General features: G+C 32.7%; 1 protein-coding gene across 1 annotated transcript in view; it reads left to right on the top strand.

The window, feature by feature from the left end:
- Positions 1-19,615, top strand: part of LOC119644968 (mediator of RNA polymerase II transcription subunit 13) — a 34,432-nt gene that overhangs the window by 7,926 nt on the left and 6,891 nt on the right. The window contains 7 exon segments of the mRNA XM_038044711.1: positions 10,970-11,063; positions 11,155-11,238; positions 11,965-12,389; positions 12,504-13,215; positions 14,659-15,552; positions 19,089-19,305; positions 19,399-19,615. The exon segment at positions 19,399-19,615 is cut by the window's right edge and continues 5 nt beyond it. Of these exon segments, the coding sequence (XP_037900639.1) occupies positions 10,970-11,063; positions 11,155-11,238; positions 11,965-12,389; positions 12,504-13,215; positions 14,659-15,552; positions 19,089-19,305; positions 19,399-19,615 (2,643 nt within the window).

Consider the following 19,615-nt stretch of genomic DNA (forward strand, 5'->3'; position numbering starts at 1 on the left):
CAAACATATCTGATTTCCATGGTCTTTGCATCATTTTAGTGGGGGAATCATAGATGTTTGTCACGTCTCGTCAGATTATATAAAGCGAATCATTTGAGTCATATATCAAGCTCTGATAGATTTCTTATTATCCAATAAAGTATATAAGCTAGGTGGTGGTGGGTTATTAAAAACGATTTAATCTAAACTGAATCATAGATCTTTAGTCAATTGCTAGTGAATTTTGCTTTCAAAGATTGTCGGAATTTCGGCTTTTAACTTTCACTTTATTGAATCTGAATCGGAATAAGATCAACAATAGACCGGTAAAACGGGATAGAATAAGGGAGAGAAAGAGCGAGAGAGCGAGAGAGCGAGACATAGTCATGCGAAAGTCGTCCTTTTAGGCCCTAAAATAAAGTTGAAGAGTATTAATCAATAATTAATCATTAATTAATTAATACAATTCATTCGTTTATTTAATTCAGATCAGTTAAGATTAAACAAAATTTTCATACCAATAAGATTATGAAATCTCTTCCGGCATAAGAGAAAAAGAGAGAGAAAGAGAGAGAGAGAGGATAATATAATAAAAATAGAATAAGCGTAACTGCAATGAGTTATCTAATGGAAAAATTAAATAAAAAGCATATAAAATCACTAATTATCATATTTAGAATTATATAAAAAATCCTGATAGCATGATCCAATAGCTTTGAAGCGAGCAGGTAACAACTTTCGTAACTTTACACTTTTATCAAAAAAATCTGGACAGATGAATGAAGTCGCGCCCAGCAAGAAATGATTTAATCAATTCCAATTTAATCTGAGTTCGAACATACACAGCCGCACCTGGTTTTGAATATTTTTGCATAGGAAAAAAAAAAAAAAAAAAAAAAAAAACCGATAAGTTATTTGTCGCACTCATATATAATTCAAGTATTAATTTCGCAAGTTCATCGAGATTCGTCCATCGAAGGTCATAAATAATTGAGGGCGGGAATATTCGCATAACGCTTTTCGCGAATATTTAAAACTGGTAGTCAATCATTCCTAAATGATCCGTAGTATTATATTAGTTTCCAGTCAATACAAATTGTGTTCAATTGAGTTCAATTTTGATAACAAGAAAAGTAAATAAAACTTTTTATAATGCCTTTAGTTCAAATTTATTCTTGAATTTAACGGTATTTTTAATATTGATATATACCTGCTTCTTCTTTCTTATTCTGTTTTTGTTTTTTCCCGTTACTAGTAGTGGCTACTAGATAATCAGCCAAACCAAATGTCGACAAGAGTTTGAAAAATCAAATGATTTTGTAGCGGGGAAAAGAAATCTATCAAGTAAAATTTCCTTTTTACCATAAGACACGTTCCGAGATGTGATGCGCTTGATCACATGCATATATGTATGCGCGGAAAGATGAAAATTTCGTATCGTGTATCTCTATCGTGTTTGTGCATACGTGTTGTGCTTATTATATTATATATTAAACGATCTCTCTTTTATGATTTTCTCAAATAAAAAATAAATGAATACCGAATAATATTTGTTTTTGTTTTATTAGGATACGGCAGGATTCCTTCGAAGGAATCATATTTTTGCGCTGCTTATAAGCGTGTTTGGGCCATTAAACAGTTATGCAAGCATTAAAGGATTTATAGAATCGACTCGCTCTTCTTCTTTCGTCTTCGTTTGAATTGACTGCAAAAATTGTGATTGGTGTACACTTTCGAAGGACAGTTAGTTTATTTCTTTTATGCATAAATTCTGCGACAACATATTAATGTCCTTGAACTTGCATCAAGCACTGCAAAATACTGCTTGATGGTTCATCAATTAAAAAGTGAAATTGTAAAATCAATTCAATTCGAGATGTGTAATACACGTAACGGGTATCGGAAATTCTGATGATATTTTGAAAGTAAAAGATAATAATAGAAGGCAAAAATCTTAACGTAGTCAGTCAGTCACAATCATCATATATGATTCATATATGATGAAAGCCGCTATTATAAATGTAACAATTTGCGAAATATCGTTGCAGACTTTTTAATCTTTTCGTTAAGTAAATATTTCAACAACATGTTCAAGCAATATTTGATGGCTTCAAAGACGACTAGACGTCTTCGTTGTGAACATTAAACAGGGATATGAGAGTAGATTTCGACATATTCGCGAGAAACTTAAGAAGTTTAACTTAAGCAGCACTATTATGCATACACGCAATATATTGTATATAAAGTATTTTCGAATAAACGTACAAATATTGTATATACTTAAATGTTGTAAAAAAGAAAATAAGCAACAAGTTGAATGCCCCTCTTACTTCCTTACTACTGCTTAGATATGTTATTATAGTGTACGCATCGCTTACTAACTCTTTGCACATCTCCGTTTGTTGAATTTCATATAAAACAAAAGCTAATAAGACATTATTTATATATGTGTGTGCATGTATGCCTTTTTTTCACAAGATATAGCCAAGTGTTTACCTATGGATGGCTTTTTCACATCTTCTTCATTCACAATAACAATTTTACACTTGAGTTATTCGCTCTATACGTGTGATAAAGAAAAAAAAAACTAATTTTATTAGAAGTGAGAATCGTTGATGCCACCCGTGACATTGTCTTAAATATGGAGCATATACAATTCGGTCGGCGTTTAATCGATGCTTGATGATTGCGCCTCTCTTTTTCTTATTTATTTACATATATATATATATATATATTTATTTTTTTTTTTCCAATCATTAAAAACATGAAAATAAGCGTTAACCGTTGGGATCATCATTATTGTATTGACATTGCCCTTCAACTATAGCGGGAGCACAATTACGCATACAAACAGTATATCTCTCATAGGTATAATAAAAGCATACAACAACAAATTTTATCATTTACCGTTGAATCGAACTTGAACACCGCCGCACAGGTAAAATAGAAACCAGACAGAACCGTTGAATGTCGATTAATGTTGATTACCACAAAAAAAAAAAAAGAAAAGAAAAAAAAAAACCCACCAACTGACAAACGGCCGTCAGTATTTATGAATGAGAGAAAAAGGGAGAGTGGGAGAGCGAGAAAATGAGTAACAAAAGGAAAAGAAATTCAAAATTTTGCAAAGTATTTATGTTTGCTTTCATTCGGGCCGAGTCGTTTATCCTTAGAATTGAAACGAAAAAAAAAAAAAAAAATATATATATCTTAATATCCTCTTAACGAATTTAAAAAAAAAAAAAAAAAAAAAAAAAATTCAAAACTATGGATTAATTCATAAAAATAATTACGATAATTGAGGGCATGTCACAAATCGACGGATCAGTACATTTTGAAATCAAATTTTAGACGAACTAACAAACAGTTTCATTTCTTTTTTCAACGAATTGCTGATTTGTTTACCCTCACCAGAGGGGTGGTGGGGGGGTGGCGGTGAGGTATGGTCATGTTCACATTTGCTTTGTTTTTATAAGCCTATGTGAAAATGCTTTATCTCTTGCTTTGTTTAATTCCCGATTGAGAGAGTCTTGGGTTATTATTTCTTTTTTTACTAATCTCTGCAAGCAGTGCTCCGATTTTAATAAAAAAAAAAAAATAAAAAAAATTAAGAGAGACGGTAAGCGTACTTGCTACTCACTGTCGATTGAACATATATGCAGGTGTTTGGTGTATTGCCGCAAAATAATACAGAATGCCGTGAACATGCACAAAAATACGTGCAAATAAATCTCTTATAGAATATTGAAAAAAAAAAAAAAAACAAAGGCAAATAAATGAGATTTAAGTAAGTAGCAGCAAGCAGCAGTATCTTTAAATTACTTTTGCGAGAAGAGAGAGAGAGTTAGAGAGAATAAAAGGCACACTTCCATTTCTTTAAAAAAAAAAAAAAGATAAAAAGAAACTATGCCATGCATGCACACCTTGAAAACACATCTCAAAAACTCTTCTTATATTTAGATGCTCTTCTGTGAACGGAATGTATCGTTAACTAATTGCTATGAATAATTCGCATATAAGAGAATACGATGATATAGATGCATGTATTATATATGCGTATTGAAATAAAACTAAACTGTCGAAAAAATATATTATTTACTATTTACTTTTTTTTTTTTTTTTTTTTTTTTTTTGTTTGTTACATCTTAAAGTAACAATTTGACCCATTTTAAAAATTAATCATCTAAAATAAGATGAATTTTAGCGCAATTGTTGCAGTGCCGAAGAGAACGGAACCCGCTAACAAATTAATGCTGATCACATTAATAATAACATAAACTTGTGTGCTGTGCATTCATTTGAAAATATTAAAACCGGTAATATACAGAACATTTGCCCATGTTGTGCTATTATATTCGGGGTTGTTCTCTATAAGCAATAAGAGGTACCAGAAGAAATTTGGCAACACTGCGTATACCTTCAACTGTATAGTCACAGTGTTCTCATTTTATTGGCAGTTATTATGAGGTGACCAGGCGAGATTCACTTTAGAAGGCTCAATTCTCTCGAAGATTGTAATTTTTCCGTTTTTGTAAAAAAGCAAAAAAAAAAAAAGGAAAAGGCAAGATTTAAAAAATAGGGGCGGTGGTAAGGTGGTGGTAAGCATTCCGTCTTCACTATATAAATAGTCGACATAATCGATTTGTAAGAAAAGTATATAGAAGAGTTATTCATATTCATCTCCATAATCACGACCCACATTCGAAACTTTTCATCATCTCAAACCAATATTTTAGCTAACAAAATATCATATTTTAGTAAATGTAAGTGCGCCAGATAATAGATTGGAACCACCACTGTCGCATTGGCATTATAGTTTCCTTCTTCGAAAATATCTAATAGATTGCAATTCTATTGTGAACTTGTATCAAAGTTGTTTTGCAACAAATTTTTAGATGGTCTTCGTAAATTTTAAGATTGATCTGAAGAACATCTGCTTAGGTTGGGCGATGGGTAAAAAAAAAAAGTATGCAAATTTCGTAGCGGCCCAATCTGCGTTTCTATTTACAAGTCGTAACTTTCATGACTTGTTCCTTTTCTATATCAAAAATTTCTTATCCTTCTTGGTCATTACTAAACCAGTAATATTTCCATGTTATTTTGTTTATTAAATTTAGCAGATGGTGGTGTAGTTGCATTATTACTCTTTTTCTTTTTTTTAATGCTACAACAATTATATCTGATTAACTTTTACGACACACCGTCTGTCCAAATAGAACAGCTGTCGTTTATTTCCATATTGAGAATCATTTACAAAAAAAAAAAAAAAAAAAAAAAAAAAAATATTCTACGCACACAACAGACACTACGTGAATATTATCTCTATTGTGCGATATGAAATTGAGAGAAAAGTAAAAAAAAAAAAAAAAAAAAAAGAGTAAAGGCTTGCGGTTGGTACTTCTCTCGTCTCAATTTGCGAGATATGTGTTTGAATTTGCGTGTTTGCTTGTTTGGTATATCTCCTCTCTTTCTCTTCTTTGGATAAGTACCAGCGACTTTATGCGTTTGTTGAGTTTCTAAGTGTTGTTGTTGTTGTTTTTAATTCTTTGCTACCGTTAAAAGATGTTGATCTAAGTATGTAAGTAAATAAAATTTCCAAAAATTGCATTTACATAGTGGCTTATAACAGTAAACAAACAATATGATATGATGATTTCTGCTCCTTTAATCTTTCTAAATGATGAAAGATTTTGTCAATATATTTGGCAACAAATTTTGTCTATACATTATGTGTAATTAAAAGAACTTTTCGCCTATGTATTCTTGCATGTCGCGGATTGCAAAGTCGTGGTATTTATATATAACATTCCAATTTCAATCTCTTAATCGTATGTTAGCAAGCATACATACATAGCACGCTTATACATTTTATGAATAAGAAATTTTCTTTTGTAGCCACAAGGGATACGTTTTTCCGTTTTCCGTTTTCCAACTTTCTACTAATCATAGTAATAAGGTTTTAACTTTCAAATCGATCTTAATGCTCTTCTTTGTTCAGTTCTCTTGTTTACTCTTAATTTATTATTGTCAAGTACTTGTACTTGTTTTGATTGCATATGCATGTTACACATGTATAAAGGCAAGTAATCGTACCACACGTTATCTAAGCATATTTATCTATCCTGGGTTCATTAACCGCATAAAAGTTTTTAAATACTATTTCTTCTGGACATACCTATCCTATCTTCTTTTACACCATATCGTTATGATATGAAAAACATTAGATATTCTCGTGTCTGTAGTTTAACATAATTTGCATAAATATATTGTTCTCATCGTATGCTTCCTTGTCTCTCTTATAAAGTAAAATAATTACAATAGTAATAAAAAATAAACAAATAATAAAAGCGAAGCGCGATTACTTTGAAAATTTTTCTTGTTTAGTAAATACATACACACGATATACTTTTGGAAATATTGCATGTCCGTTCATGTTCTAAAAACAGGAACGTGAGTAATGACTATTTCAAGAACAAAAACATTGTATCATGTGTACGCATACACATAAATAAATAATTTCTCTCTCCCGAATTCCTAATTTACTTATATGCCATGAGAAGAGAAAAGTAATTTGACAAGAGAGAACAACATGACCTTAGGAAATTTAAAGAATTTGTATATTCTTCGTCAACTTTTCATTTTTTTTTTTTTTTTTTATCTCTCTTTCGTTTGATTATCCATAAACTCTCGCGCTAATATTTTCGAAGGGTGGTCTTTTGCGCTCTTTACACAGCAACATGTGCACGTGCTACATGCTTTAAATATAAATTTTTGTTTTTTTCTTTTTTTTTTTGGTTGTTCCTCGTTTCTATGGTTCGTTACTTTTATATGGTATTTTGTTTAGGAAACTGTTGGACTGGCAGAGAAAGAGAGAAAGAAAGAAAGAAGAGAAGAAGAAGAGTAAAAGTGTGCCCCAAAAGAGATGAGGGAGTGTTTGCGTTTATATACGTATTTGCACATATATATATATATGAGTTGAGTTGAAAGAACATCAATCGACCCGAGCGAGTGCGTATATATATATATATATATATATATATATGGTAGTTGTTTGCAGCCATGTAAAATCGGTCGAAACTGTTTCATACACAATTTTTTAAATGCCGTTTTTTTGTGTTTCGTTGAGTTTGAAGTTTGCGCTTTGGGCTGGTCTGAATGTGGCATTCTTACGGTTGGTTAGTTGTACGTTTAGCTGCGAAACATTATTTGCGTGTGGTTTGTTTTGCCTTACATAATGCTGACTGAATGGTGGTATGGTTGTCTCTATATGTCAGATACCGATAATGCCCCTAACAATAAAACGGTTTGTTCGTGTGTTTTTCCATTGCATTGAATTATTATTGTATTTTTCTTCTTTGTGTAAGTAGTTCTTTTTTTTTCGCATGAACATGCTTGGTATGGTTAATATTATTGTGCTTTTTATGTGTGTTTATAAGCGTTTTCTTCTTTTGATTTTTCTCGGCTTTTCTGTATTCGTACACTCAATAGTTGTGTGGATTTGAAGCTTTGCTGATGATTTCTATCCTCTGCGTTCACCTTTTTTTTTTTTTTGCTTTTCTTTTCTTTTCTGTTATTTCAATGAACCCAAGTGCGAGCAACACAGAACTCTTTTGGTTCATTTTCATTTGTGCAGTCGTTTTGTTTTTGCTTTGCCTGCAGTATGTGAAATGGATCTGTTGAATCAAAACAACTATAAGAGGAATCTTTGCATAAATTCTCTCCTCCTATTCTCAAAAGCAACAAACAACGTGTGAATGAGACCTTTAATAATAATCGAAATATGCGTTTGACATCAAATGAATAGTATCGCCAATGTTCTACGTGCTACTTCATCTCATGCTAACATATATATTTCATAAACTGGAACAACAACAATATAAAAGTTGTTTCTTTAGAGTTAAGAAAGACTTGAAACTATTTGTTCTTGTTTTTGTCGTTGATGTGTGCTCCTATAAACCATACGTACGTATGGTGATATCACGTTGGTGGAAAAATTGGGAAAGTACTGCATTTCCTTAAGAGTAGTTTACGCTTTGCAAAGAAAAAGAGAGTGCTTTGCATTAAAGTCCCTACTTAATCGAACAAACAAACCTAAGAGAAAAAAAAGTCTTTTGAAAATGGGAACAAGTATTTAAAAAAGTTTCTTTTTCCGTTTCTTTTTTACGATTTTTTTTATTCATAACATTATGAATATATTTACATATATATATATATATATATGCATAGAGAAAATCTTTTGTGCAATCCATGTATACAAATGTTTCGTAGATTTCTTTTCAAGCTTCGCACTATACCTTAAAGTTTTCCTTGATTGATATTCATTCGCGTTTGGAATTAGAAAATGAGTTCGAAGTTCGTTCACAATTGCGAAAAGGCATGGGCTTTAGGATTTTATACTAACTCGGCTAACGGATAGATATTACAAAATTCTTTCCTAAAGGCAAATAGTTTCTCCTCTAATTTCATTGAATTCATAATTAATGGCAACACTGACTACAATTTTATTTCACTGCTGCTAGTGACCTTGTTTAAGTCACTTGTTATGTAGTCGTTTCTGTTACTGCCTTGTAATAAAATTTGTTGCTTTTATTATTGATTAATAATAATATTCTTCAACACGTCATTATTCTATGCAACTATGACGTTAATTGAGTGCTGCAATGTGTTCCGCTTTTATTTATAAATGCCATAAAGCCGTTCTTTTCTTTTCCCCAGAGTCTGAAGGAAAGCTCGTTTCCATCCTTCCGATAGATAATATGGGAGAGAATTCCGATAATGATCAAATTCAATTAGTACAGTGTTTGTTTGGAGATTAGAATCTTATCTCAATCGATTTCGTCACTTCTTATATGGGACATACATGTATGCGTTAAAGTATCATTTACCTTTATTCACATCTTGAATTTTGTTTCAGAGGGCAAATAACGTAATGTTGTACTAGTTTGTTTTTTTTTTATTTTGTATTTTTTTTTTTTTTTTAGTTGGTTTAGATTTCGTTGCCTGCTTTTATTTTGTATATTAAGTTGTTTTGCTAGTTTTTGTAAATCAAAACAAAGAAATATGCATGTGTGTTAATAAGCTTCCAAGTATGTATATTCGCGCTTCAATCGTATACTCGTTACGTTCATTTAATGTACAAATATGTGTTATATGCATCTACGTACATATACTACGTGAGATTTATATATGTATATAATTACTTCTACAACATCAATCTTATTACGTACATAACACACTGGTATAATAATATTGTGTACAAATGTTTTAAATATATATATATATGCATGCACAAGTATTTTACATACACAGAAGAAGAAATATTTTTATTTTTGTTGCTTGTAAAGGAAAGGGGTATAGAGATGAGATTAATTTTGCAATATTTTCTGTTATGCCTCTTCTTTGCCTCATTGCGGCAGAAAAAGTAATTTTATTATTAATACAATTTCATTTGTATTTACGCGAGCGATGTTGTACCAACACATTGACATGTGGTGATTGTAATTTTTTGTCATTGTTTTAATAATATTGGTCAGATCGTTTTTCCTTCTTTTTTGTTTTTTAAATAAAGAAAATCGAACTTAAGGCTATTATTTCACATGCACTCTAGATATATTTTCAAGTTGATGTATGAATAACGGCATTTGATGAAAGCAGTAAAAAAAAACTCTTGCGTTTTCATTTTGATATTTCATTTCGTTTGCTTCTACTTTGTTGTGGAGATTTCTCTCATATTCTTTAACCATATAAGTAGACTTAAGTGTTTTCAAGCACACGTATACATATTTATAAATAATTTTATCTGTGCTGTCGTCACTATTGTCGTCTTTTCACTTGCTTTTTGTGCTATTGTAAACAATAAATATTTGTTACCGTGATTACTAATAAAAAAAAAAAAAAGTATCACAATGTGTGTGTGTGTGTGTATGTGTGTGATTGATGAAATATTTCAGTTCGAAATCTTTGACAAAGTCGAGATTATTTTTCCTAGCCATCTAAATATTTTTAATAGTTTCATCTTTGTTCGCTTATTCTATTTCATCTTTCACACGCATCATAGTTATTTTGCCGCTAACCTCCCCCCTTTTTTCCGGCTCTATAACCACCGCCTGTGCAATACACCCTGCGAACGTCATAAACATTGTTTATTATTATTATTATTATTATTATTATTTACCTTTTTCCTTATTTTACGAAAATGAGAAGAAATGATTAACAGCTTATGCAGTAAAGAGAGTTTCTGAGTATGGCTGCAGTTATTGTTTACGAAAAAGAGATAACTATATTCTATATACTTTGTTGTTTTTTTTGTTTTTTTTTTCACTAAATATTTCTCTTTGATATTGATGTTATATTGCGCTCTCTTTACCTTCCTCTCTTTGTTTTTTGTTTTTATTTAATATTATTCCAAGTGTTACCAGAGCAAAGTTTTTTTTTTGTGCATACACACACATATATATATATATATATAATTTGTTTTTTTTTTTAAATTCTTATTGTATTGGTATTAATTATGTATTGTTGTTTTCCTTCATTTTGCTATTTATATTGTTTTGCTGTTGTTTTCTTCGTAGTTGGTCTTATTTATTTTATGACCATTTATGTCAAAAACACGTATCATTATTTTAGTAGGTTGTGTGTGTGATAGTTCTCAACTCAACTTAATCGTATTGTTATAAGGTATTTCGGAATATTAAATTCACTTTTTCCCCAATATTCGAGGATAATGTTATCTTATCGCGGCGCTCAGGCGCAACTGTATGTTCGAAATTATAATGTAAACCTTTTTTCAATATTATATCGTTATAAAAAATGAAAACATCAGGATGAATGTGTTTATGAAAATTGGAAAAATTTTTTTTTAGTCAAACTTTACGACTGACGAATGGCAGGACGGACAAACAAAACTCCATTTATTATTATAATATTAGCCGATTTAAATAAAACTTTTTTTAGTTAATTAATTTCCTATATTTGTATACATAAATTGCAGCAAATCAAGCCACTTGGAATGGCACCTGGGAACGTGGTCTTACCTACGAATGTCGATCCTTGCTTTTTAAAGCTCTACATAATCTTATGGAACGGTAAGTTATAGATTATTAATCGCGAAATTTAAGCAAGAAATAAAACTCAATATGATTTCTTTTTCCTGTTTTTTTTTTCTAAATATTTTAGATTTGTACTGACCAAGGATATTGTACGTTTTGGTAAATGGTTTGTTCAACCTTGCACTTCTAACGAAAGAATTTTCGGTAGAAGGTATGTAATTTTCTTTCGTCTAATATATCCATGCATAATTCCGTAACGAAATTCTGAATATTTTTTAGTTAGCCGCTTTTAGCTTTTCCGCTTATATTTGTGTCACTTATGTGCGAGTGTCGCGCGTGTTAAGTGAATGCGGAAATTAGGACCGTATCATTATTTATGAAAGTTTTTCAATCGAGATCCTATCACGTGTGTGCTCTAAATCAAATTTGTATTCTTAAAAAACATGTATTTCCGAATTACGCTTTAGTCGATCTGCGTCGACCACAGCGTCGTGTATCTTATAAGTCAAATGTCAAAATATGATTTACGGATATTTACGATATCTGAATGCGCCGTTCTATCGATCAATCAGTCGTTAATGCTGCGCGAACGAATTGAGTTTTAATACGAATTTGATATTCACTCGGGGTTTTCGTTACGAATTTATGCATAGAATTCATATACAGCAGATATATTATTTTTGATAATAATAATCGTGAGGATGTTGTTATTCGCAATTTATTGAAAATTGAAAAAGTTCACTTGTTTTTCATTTCAAAACAATAACATCCGAGATAAATGTTATCTGCAAGATCTCTGTGATCTAATTGTTAAGCTTTAAATTAGATCATCGTTCAACTTGTAACAATTTATTTCTTCTTCTTTGTTTTTATTTGAAATGGAAATGGAAATGGAAATGTAAAATTTCAGAGTATTTTTATTTATTTACATTTTTAGTTCGCAGCATTTATCATTCTCCTTTACATTCTTCGTGCACGGCGATACGGTGTGCGCGTCCATTGATTTACGAGAGCATCCGGCGGTGAGACCTTTAACAAAGGAGCATTTGTCTGAGGCAGCGGCGGCTTTTACTACGGTGGCAGCTTCTTCCAATAATTCGCAAGAACAAACATCACCTAATAATTCTCCTATAGTAGCTGAGGCCACTGGGGAGAATAGTGCTGCCAATGCAAATGGCTCGAATATGCCAAAACCTCGCAAAGTAATTTTAGCTCCATTCGGTATGGCTGCAACTTTAACGGGCAACAGTTACAAGGCAAACGATCCAATGGCTGAAAAGATACTCGAAGATTGGGCCTCATTTTTTCCATTGTGCAATAAAGAGAATAGTGATGTGCCGCCTGTAGTTGAAGTTATATCAGGTATGTAATTGAATTGCATTTACGTGTGATATGAACAACATATACATGTATGTATGTTATATTATAACAGTCAAGATAACTATTGATTTGATATTTATTTTCAATTAATTTAAGGCGGTCACAAAATGTACCATCCTTCCATTTATGTACTAGTCACAGATTTGGATGATATGGAAGAAATGGAGGCAGCCGCCTCGCAAAAGGGCTCTTTGGGCACATCGTCATCCGCTGAGGCCGCCGCTTTAACAACATTATCCTCAGTCAACACCGGCGACAACCTTAGCAGTAACGTTAGAAAACCATTAACGGAAACAGTATCTAACAAATTAACAACAACAACAACAACAACAACAACAACAACACCAACACCAACAAATATGAATCAGACGGCCTCTTCAAAATCTCTGGCTTATATGGTTGAACGTTTAAAAATCGATCCGAAAAAGGTTCAAAATCATTACGATGCTTTAACTAGCAATTATACCTGCAATACAACAAATACTCATGCACCGCCACAGGCTGCCACTGAAATGCCTGAACGTGCTTGGCAAGATTGTGTTACAAATTCGCTGCATGCACAATATGCGAATACCGCAATATCGGCGAACTTTAATGAAAATATTAGTGTAATTGGCAATGGCGGTAGTAACGGCGGCAGCGGTAGCGTTGGCGTTGGCGGTGGCGGTGGCGGTGGCAATGCGAGCATAGGCGATTGTGGCGGTGAACAGCAAGCAGACATTAAACCAAATACTTTAGCGCTTTTACAAAAACAACAAATATGGGATTTTGTCGATCCAACACAAAAAGCACCTTGCATATGCACAAAGTAAGTACATACGTATGTCTATTATTGATGAATCTACTCTCAATGTTTTTTGTGTTTCTTTATCAAATTCTTTTGTTTGTTGTTGTTGTGAGATATGTTGAAGTTTTGATTGGGAGAAGCATCCTTTTAAAGGTAGTGTTTGGCATATTGTTGCCAGTCTATATTACGGATTGAACGACTGGATTTAGTTCGCGTGTTGGCCTCTCATTGGCAATAATTTTCTTCTGTTTTTTTTTTGAAAATGTGTAAAATGTTTTTTTCAATTTTTGCTATATGGGATTTTTTTTTTTTTTTTTTTACGTCGCCGACAACTTTAAAAATACATGTGTATGTGTTCACCTCTGAAAAAAGATTTTAAAAATGCACTTGTAAGCGTAGTTGTGTTTAAATCATTGAACCTTGTTAAGCCCTTACAAAGTTTATAGGTAACGTCCGTCCCTCTTTGCCGAATTATAATTACATAGCGCGTAGGTTTTATTCGTAATGCGAGCCAGAATTCGTAAATAGAAGTAAATCCGACGAAAACTTAATCATATATTGTTTTTATATTTATGTCGAGTCGAGAATCAATATTCCCGGTATTACGAATAAACCGAAATCAGAAATTCCATTAAACGAGCGCACGTGTCTTATAGTCAAGGCAACTACTTTGTATATCAATATTTTTTTAAGCCTTTTTAGTAAAGGATTTGTAGGATTCCTTAAGGGCAAGTTTGACGGCAAAGAGACAAAGAGGGAGGGGGGAGGGAACGCGAAAAAGAAAGGCAGCTTCAAATTGTCGATGAATAATTTATGCGAAACCATGTCACGTCAGTTGCATGATGGTGGACGGCAATCCGTGAAGATACCATTGTAGGACGGCGGTGGTAGTACTCTCTAAATGGAATGGATCACGTTTTGGAAATATGTCTGCAACCGCGGTAGGCTAATATTATATATGTCGATGTAGATAAGGGGACATGAATGAAATACGGTTCGCATATTTTTTAAGATCTTCGAAGAAGTTCAGAATGAAACTCTTATTCATCGACTCTGATGACGACCTACAGAGCTGTGTTGCGTAAGAATACAAAATAACTTTTTAGTCTGAGTTAGTTTAGCTGGCGAATAATTGTACTGTTCCCGGCTTAATTGTTTCACGTCTTCATCGTTTTGCTGTCAAAAAACAAAAAAAAAAACAAAAAAAAAAATAAAAAAAAAAAAAAACGAAAAAAAGAAAAGGGAAAGGGAAAGCGAAAACGAACACGTATATTGTCTTGTGTTGGTGTAGGGTGTAGGGTGGGTAGGGCATGCATTTAAATTCAAGCCCATTCCATTTGTAATTTTTTGCCACAATTTCGCGTTTGTGAGATCGTCTATGCGCGTTATTGAAGTGCATTCGAATACTGTTTGCAAAGCCTTAATAGTTTCATTTATTCGAAGGAGAAAGGAAACGTGAAAAACATTTCGAAAAGCTCTTAAAGAAATTTACAATAATTCATGTGAGAACGAAACAAACTTGAACAAACATGCATTCCATTTATTTGTTTTTTGGTCGTTTTTGAAATATTTGTGGAAAAAAAATGTCTATACAAAACTTTTCAGTTTTCAATTTAGCACGAAATCGGTAACAAAAGTAACAGCGACAGCAGCAGCAGCAGCAACGGCAGCAACAGCAGCAGCAGCAGCAGCAGCAGCAACAACAACAACAACAACAACAACAACGTCATTATCATCATTATCATTATCATCATCGTCATCGTCATCATCATCATCTGCATCTTTTGCATCTTCTGCATCTACTGCATTGTCAGCATCTACGCATATGATGATGGGATCGAGTACGGGTGCAATACGTGTTAGCCATTGTAATACCACTATTAAACCATATTATGCGTTTGGCTTTACCAGCAATGGCAGCAACAGCAGTAGCAGCAGCAGCAGCAACAGCAACAGCAACAGCAGCAGCGTTGGTAACTCCTTGGCGCATCATGTTTTAGCTCAATTAAGCAGTAATAGTCACATACATATCAATAATCAACAATTATCCATTGCTTCTGGCTCGTCAATTGGCCACAATAATCAAAGCTGCATTCCTTCAACCGAAATGTCCAAAGTTTGTACAAAAACGAATACCTTATTGCGAATACACAGAATTCCTCCTTTTCACAAACGTCACCTCTTTGAGAGTGACGGGAAGGACTATTGGTTGATTGGCAACAATAGCACAAATTCCAAGATAACAATTTCCTCCTCTTGTTTTATTGATTCCAACCAAAAGCAACAACAAACTAATTATCCTAGAGCAGCCTTATATCAAAATTCTGCTTGTACTTCGGAAATAACAAGAAAACAAAGGTTTGTGTTGCCCAAACTATTATAACCACTATTACTACTGTTACCTACCACCATTACCAACACCCCCACTACCACCACCATCACTACCACTACCACTACCACTACCACTACCACTACTACCACTACTACCACTACCACCACTACCACCACTACCACTACCACTACCACCACGACTACAACTATCCACCACTACAACCACCCACCACTATCACTACCACTATCATCATCTCCATCACCAAAAGCCATTACCCACAACAAAACCAACAACAACAACAACAACAACAACAACAACCACTATTGGTATTTCGGTCAGAGTTTTAATCAAATATAAAGAAAAAACAACAACAACAACAAAAAAAGGCAAAAATCCATCTAATACTTAAAATGCTATAAATTAATTAATTAAAAATTTGTTAGATCTCATCATCAGTATATATATTATACGTATACATAGGGTATTAACTGTAAAAATTTCTCTTAAGTGGATACCGTTCGATCACGGAGAAATTTCTTTTCAACAAAATCGTAAAAATACTCGTGAAGTATCGTCAAATGTTTTATTGCAATAGTCACCTCTAAGGGTTTGGATTTACGTTCATATTTCTATATCAAAGGACTGTTAACGAAGAGAAGGGAAAGAGAAGAGATATCCATTTTAACAGTTATGTTATTCCGTTTGTACAATTCAAGCAGTCTGCAAGAAGAATTCTTGTCATGCGATAGTATCCATAGCACAGCACACACAGTGAAGCATACTTTTAAAAAATAAAGGAAAATTTCAAATTCACTTTTCTCCATCAGCTCTCTCTCTCTCTCTCTTTCTCTCTCTCTCTCTGCATCAACTCCTCCATCTAAAGCGTAGCAGACATCAATTTGAAATGTTTGCCAAAAAAAAAAAAAAATGTTTTTCAACATTTTTTCCAAAAATGTAGTGATTTTCTTACCTTTTCCTTTTATTTATTTATTTATTTTTTTTTTTTTTTTTTTGGATTTTTTAACATATGAAGAAGAACCGATCGTATAAATTGTAATAAGTCCTTTGTGTACTGATCTCTCTCTCAATAGTTATCAACGGATCTACTTAGCAAAGGTTTCACTATCCAAGATCTTCTTGCATATATTATGTAATATATAAAATGAGAAATTAAAAACAACAAAAGTTTTCTTTCTTATGCTACAAACAGCGAGATCCCCTTTACGGTGGCTATATATAATTGTAATATGCTTCTCTCTGTGTAAAATTTCGAAAAGAGCTTGAAAATCTCGTTCATCATTGATGACACGCTCTGTGTTTATTGTATACATTCTTCCTTCTACCTTAACCCTACCTTTCCCTCCCCTCTCCCATTCATCTTGTTTCTAAGAATAAATTCAGGTAATGGAATGTTAATTAATTACGTCCCTCAGTCCTTTAAATAAATAATTAATTAAGTTGATGTCAAATTATATTTTTGTTGATTTGGATGGATGGATTGATTGATTGATTGATTGATTGATTGATGCAAAAGTTAAAAGTACGATTTCAGTTTTAAATGGCCGTTAGTCCTTTGTGTAGAAATTTGCAATTCCGTAGCAGAAGATGTTGTATAGAGTTTGATTAGAGTTTTAAAAGCAAAACAAAAACAATGCAATCATCATATTCGTCTACGGCGCCGAATCTTGTATATTCACAAGCACAACATTTTTTTTTTTTTTTTGTTTGAAAAAGAAAATCTCTATGCTTCTTACACCGTGTGCGTGCGTGCGTGCGTGCGTGCGCGTCCAATGTTTTTAATATTTGCACAATAACAAGTGCCGGCGGAAACAGTCATATCGTTAGTGTATACTTATCATTGCATCTGTTGTATGTGATAAGCAATGCAATGCCAAAGTAATTTCAAATCTTTTTAGATTTTGTAAATGAAAGATTTTGCTCAGTTTTCTTCGGAAGGATATTTCCTCCTTTATACTTTTGCCAAATATGATGGTGAGAGGTTAATTTTTGCCATTAGAGACGGACCGGTAGCAAAACATGCAGGTAACGCTAACTACGAAGGTGTAGGCTGTCTAGATCTCAATTCTATGAAATTTCCTTCTGGTTGCCGCAAATCTTTTGACGGAAAGAACATACCTCTAACCACGTCGTATTAGATATATTAATAAAAAATTAAATAAAAATATAAACTAACTAGGAATTTTAATTTAGAACAAAAGCCGATAGCCTTAGATGCTAGTGCTTTTAAGAGTTTAGTCTTAGAATTTATTTCTCTGGCGAAATTAATAATAATAATAATAATAATAATAATAATTTAGAACAAAGTCCAAATATACTTCGCTCTTAAAAATTTATCGCGTGGAACTTTCGCGATCAAATTTGAAATGTTTTCCATCCGAACTCAAATCCTCGGTAAACAAAATTGAGTCAAAATTTAAGACGGGAAAGTATTTCGAAGTATAGAATAATCACCCCCCCCCCCCCCCCCCCTGCATCCTGCCCACTATCCACTCCCCATTCCACCTTCCTATCCGAAGCCCCTCAACTTAGGTGCGAATTTGATTAGCGTTCAAGTAAAAAATACTTTGCCAAGTATTTTTAGTTATGTCTGCCTATCGTGTCAACATATCGATGAATATTTTTGTAAAATGCACAACAACACCGCTTCTCATACATTTGACAGAGCCCCATGTGATGTACGAGTAAAAACCAAAAGAAAAGAGGAACAATTGTGTGGCAAATTAATTTGGAATTTTCCTATTGAATCGAATCGAATCGAATCCATAGGACTCGAATAGAAGAAGATGAATTACAAAAAAAAATAAAAAAAAAATAAAAATAAAAAACTCGTTGACGTTGTTTAAGAATGCATCGAATTACTGCATCATCATCAACATATTATAAATAACTTATTTTTTATGCATCATAATGTCATCGTAAACGCTACGAGGATTTTATAGCTGGTTGCTCCTCATTATCATGGTTGAATCTTTAAATTATTGTGAATATCTTTAAGAGTTACATGTTTGAAATTTATGTAAATCTGTACGTAGCCTTTACAAAAAAAGGAAAAAAAAAAAGGATTTTCAAGTGAAATTATATATAGAAAAAAAAAAAAAAGAATAAATAAAAATAAATGAATAAATGAATAAATGAATAATTTTATAATACATTTTAAAGCAAACATGAACATTTTCGGTGGCTGCCACAAATGTAAAATGCATGACACTTTAGCTTATTGTTGGTTAAATTAGTTATTTGCTCGGCAGTTCATGGAAATGGTTAACAAAATCTCTACAATAATATATTTATATTATATATGTACGTCTGTTATGGTTATCCTACCACCCACTTGCTGCTTAGAACTATAGTTTATAAAATTATTTTTATTTATTTTTTATTTTTATTTATTTAATTATTTTTTATTTATTTATTTATTTATTTATTTTTTTTTTTTGTAAATGCGCTCACAACATTTGTTACTTTTAATATGCATAATGGAAGAGAATAAGTTATTTTTTTTTTTTTAATTAATTTTGTTGAAATTGTATTAAATTTGTAGATCTTTGGCTGCACAACATCATCATCCGGCTGCCGCGACAACTCCTGGCCATGGTACACCCTTGCAGGGTGCGAATGGTGGTGCCTCTAGTTATTCACGTAATTCTGTTATGGACACAATGCCAGTGCCTTCTGTGGGCTCACCGGGTACACCAGCGCCTTCGCCCCATCCAAATTCAACTTTGTCACAGCCAACGTCTGTACCACCTGCGGATCAAGTAAAACAATTTCAAAGAATTTTTTTTTGATTAACACGAAAAAAATAAAATACATTTCTTTATCCTCTTTTTTTATTTTGTCGTTTACTTCAGCTTTTGGCTATGAGTCCCCGTGCACCAGCATCTGTTTCGAATTTACAACAGCCCCCAACACCAATTGAACATTTGTTAGATAAGAATACGCCAGCACCTACACCAACAGATCAGAATGATAATAAGAGCACAACTGCGTCACCATATGTACATCCAACACCTAGTGTGGAACCTCCACCCTCCGTTGAAGGCATACATAATATAATAGGAGGAACAG

This window comes from Glossina fuscipes, unplaced genomic scaffold (genome assembly GCF_014805625.2).
Source record: "Glossina fuscipes isolate IAEA_lab_2018 unplaced genomic scaffold, Yale_Gfus_2 1, whole genome shotgun sequence".
In the NCBI taxonomy this organism is placed as follows: domain Eukaryota; kingdom Metazoa; phylum Arthropoda; class Insecta; order Diptera; family Glossinidae; genus Glossina; species Glossina fuscipes.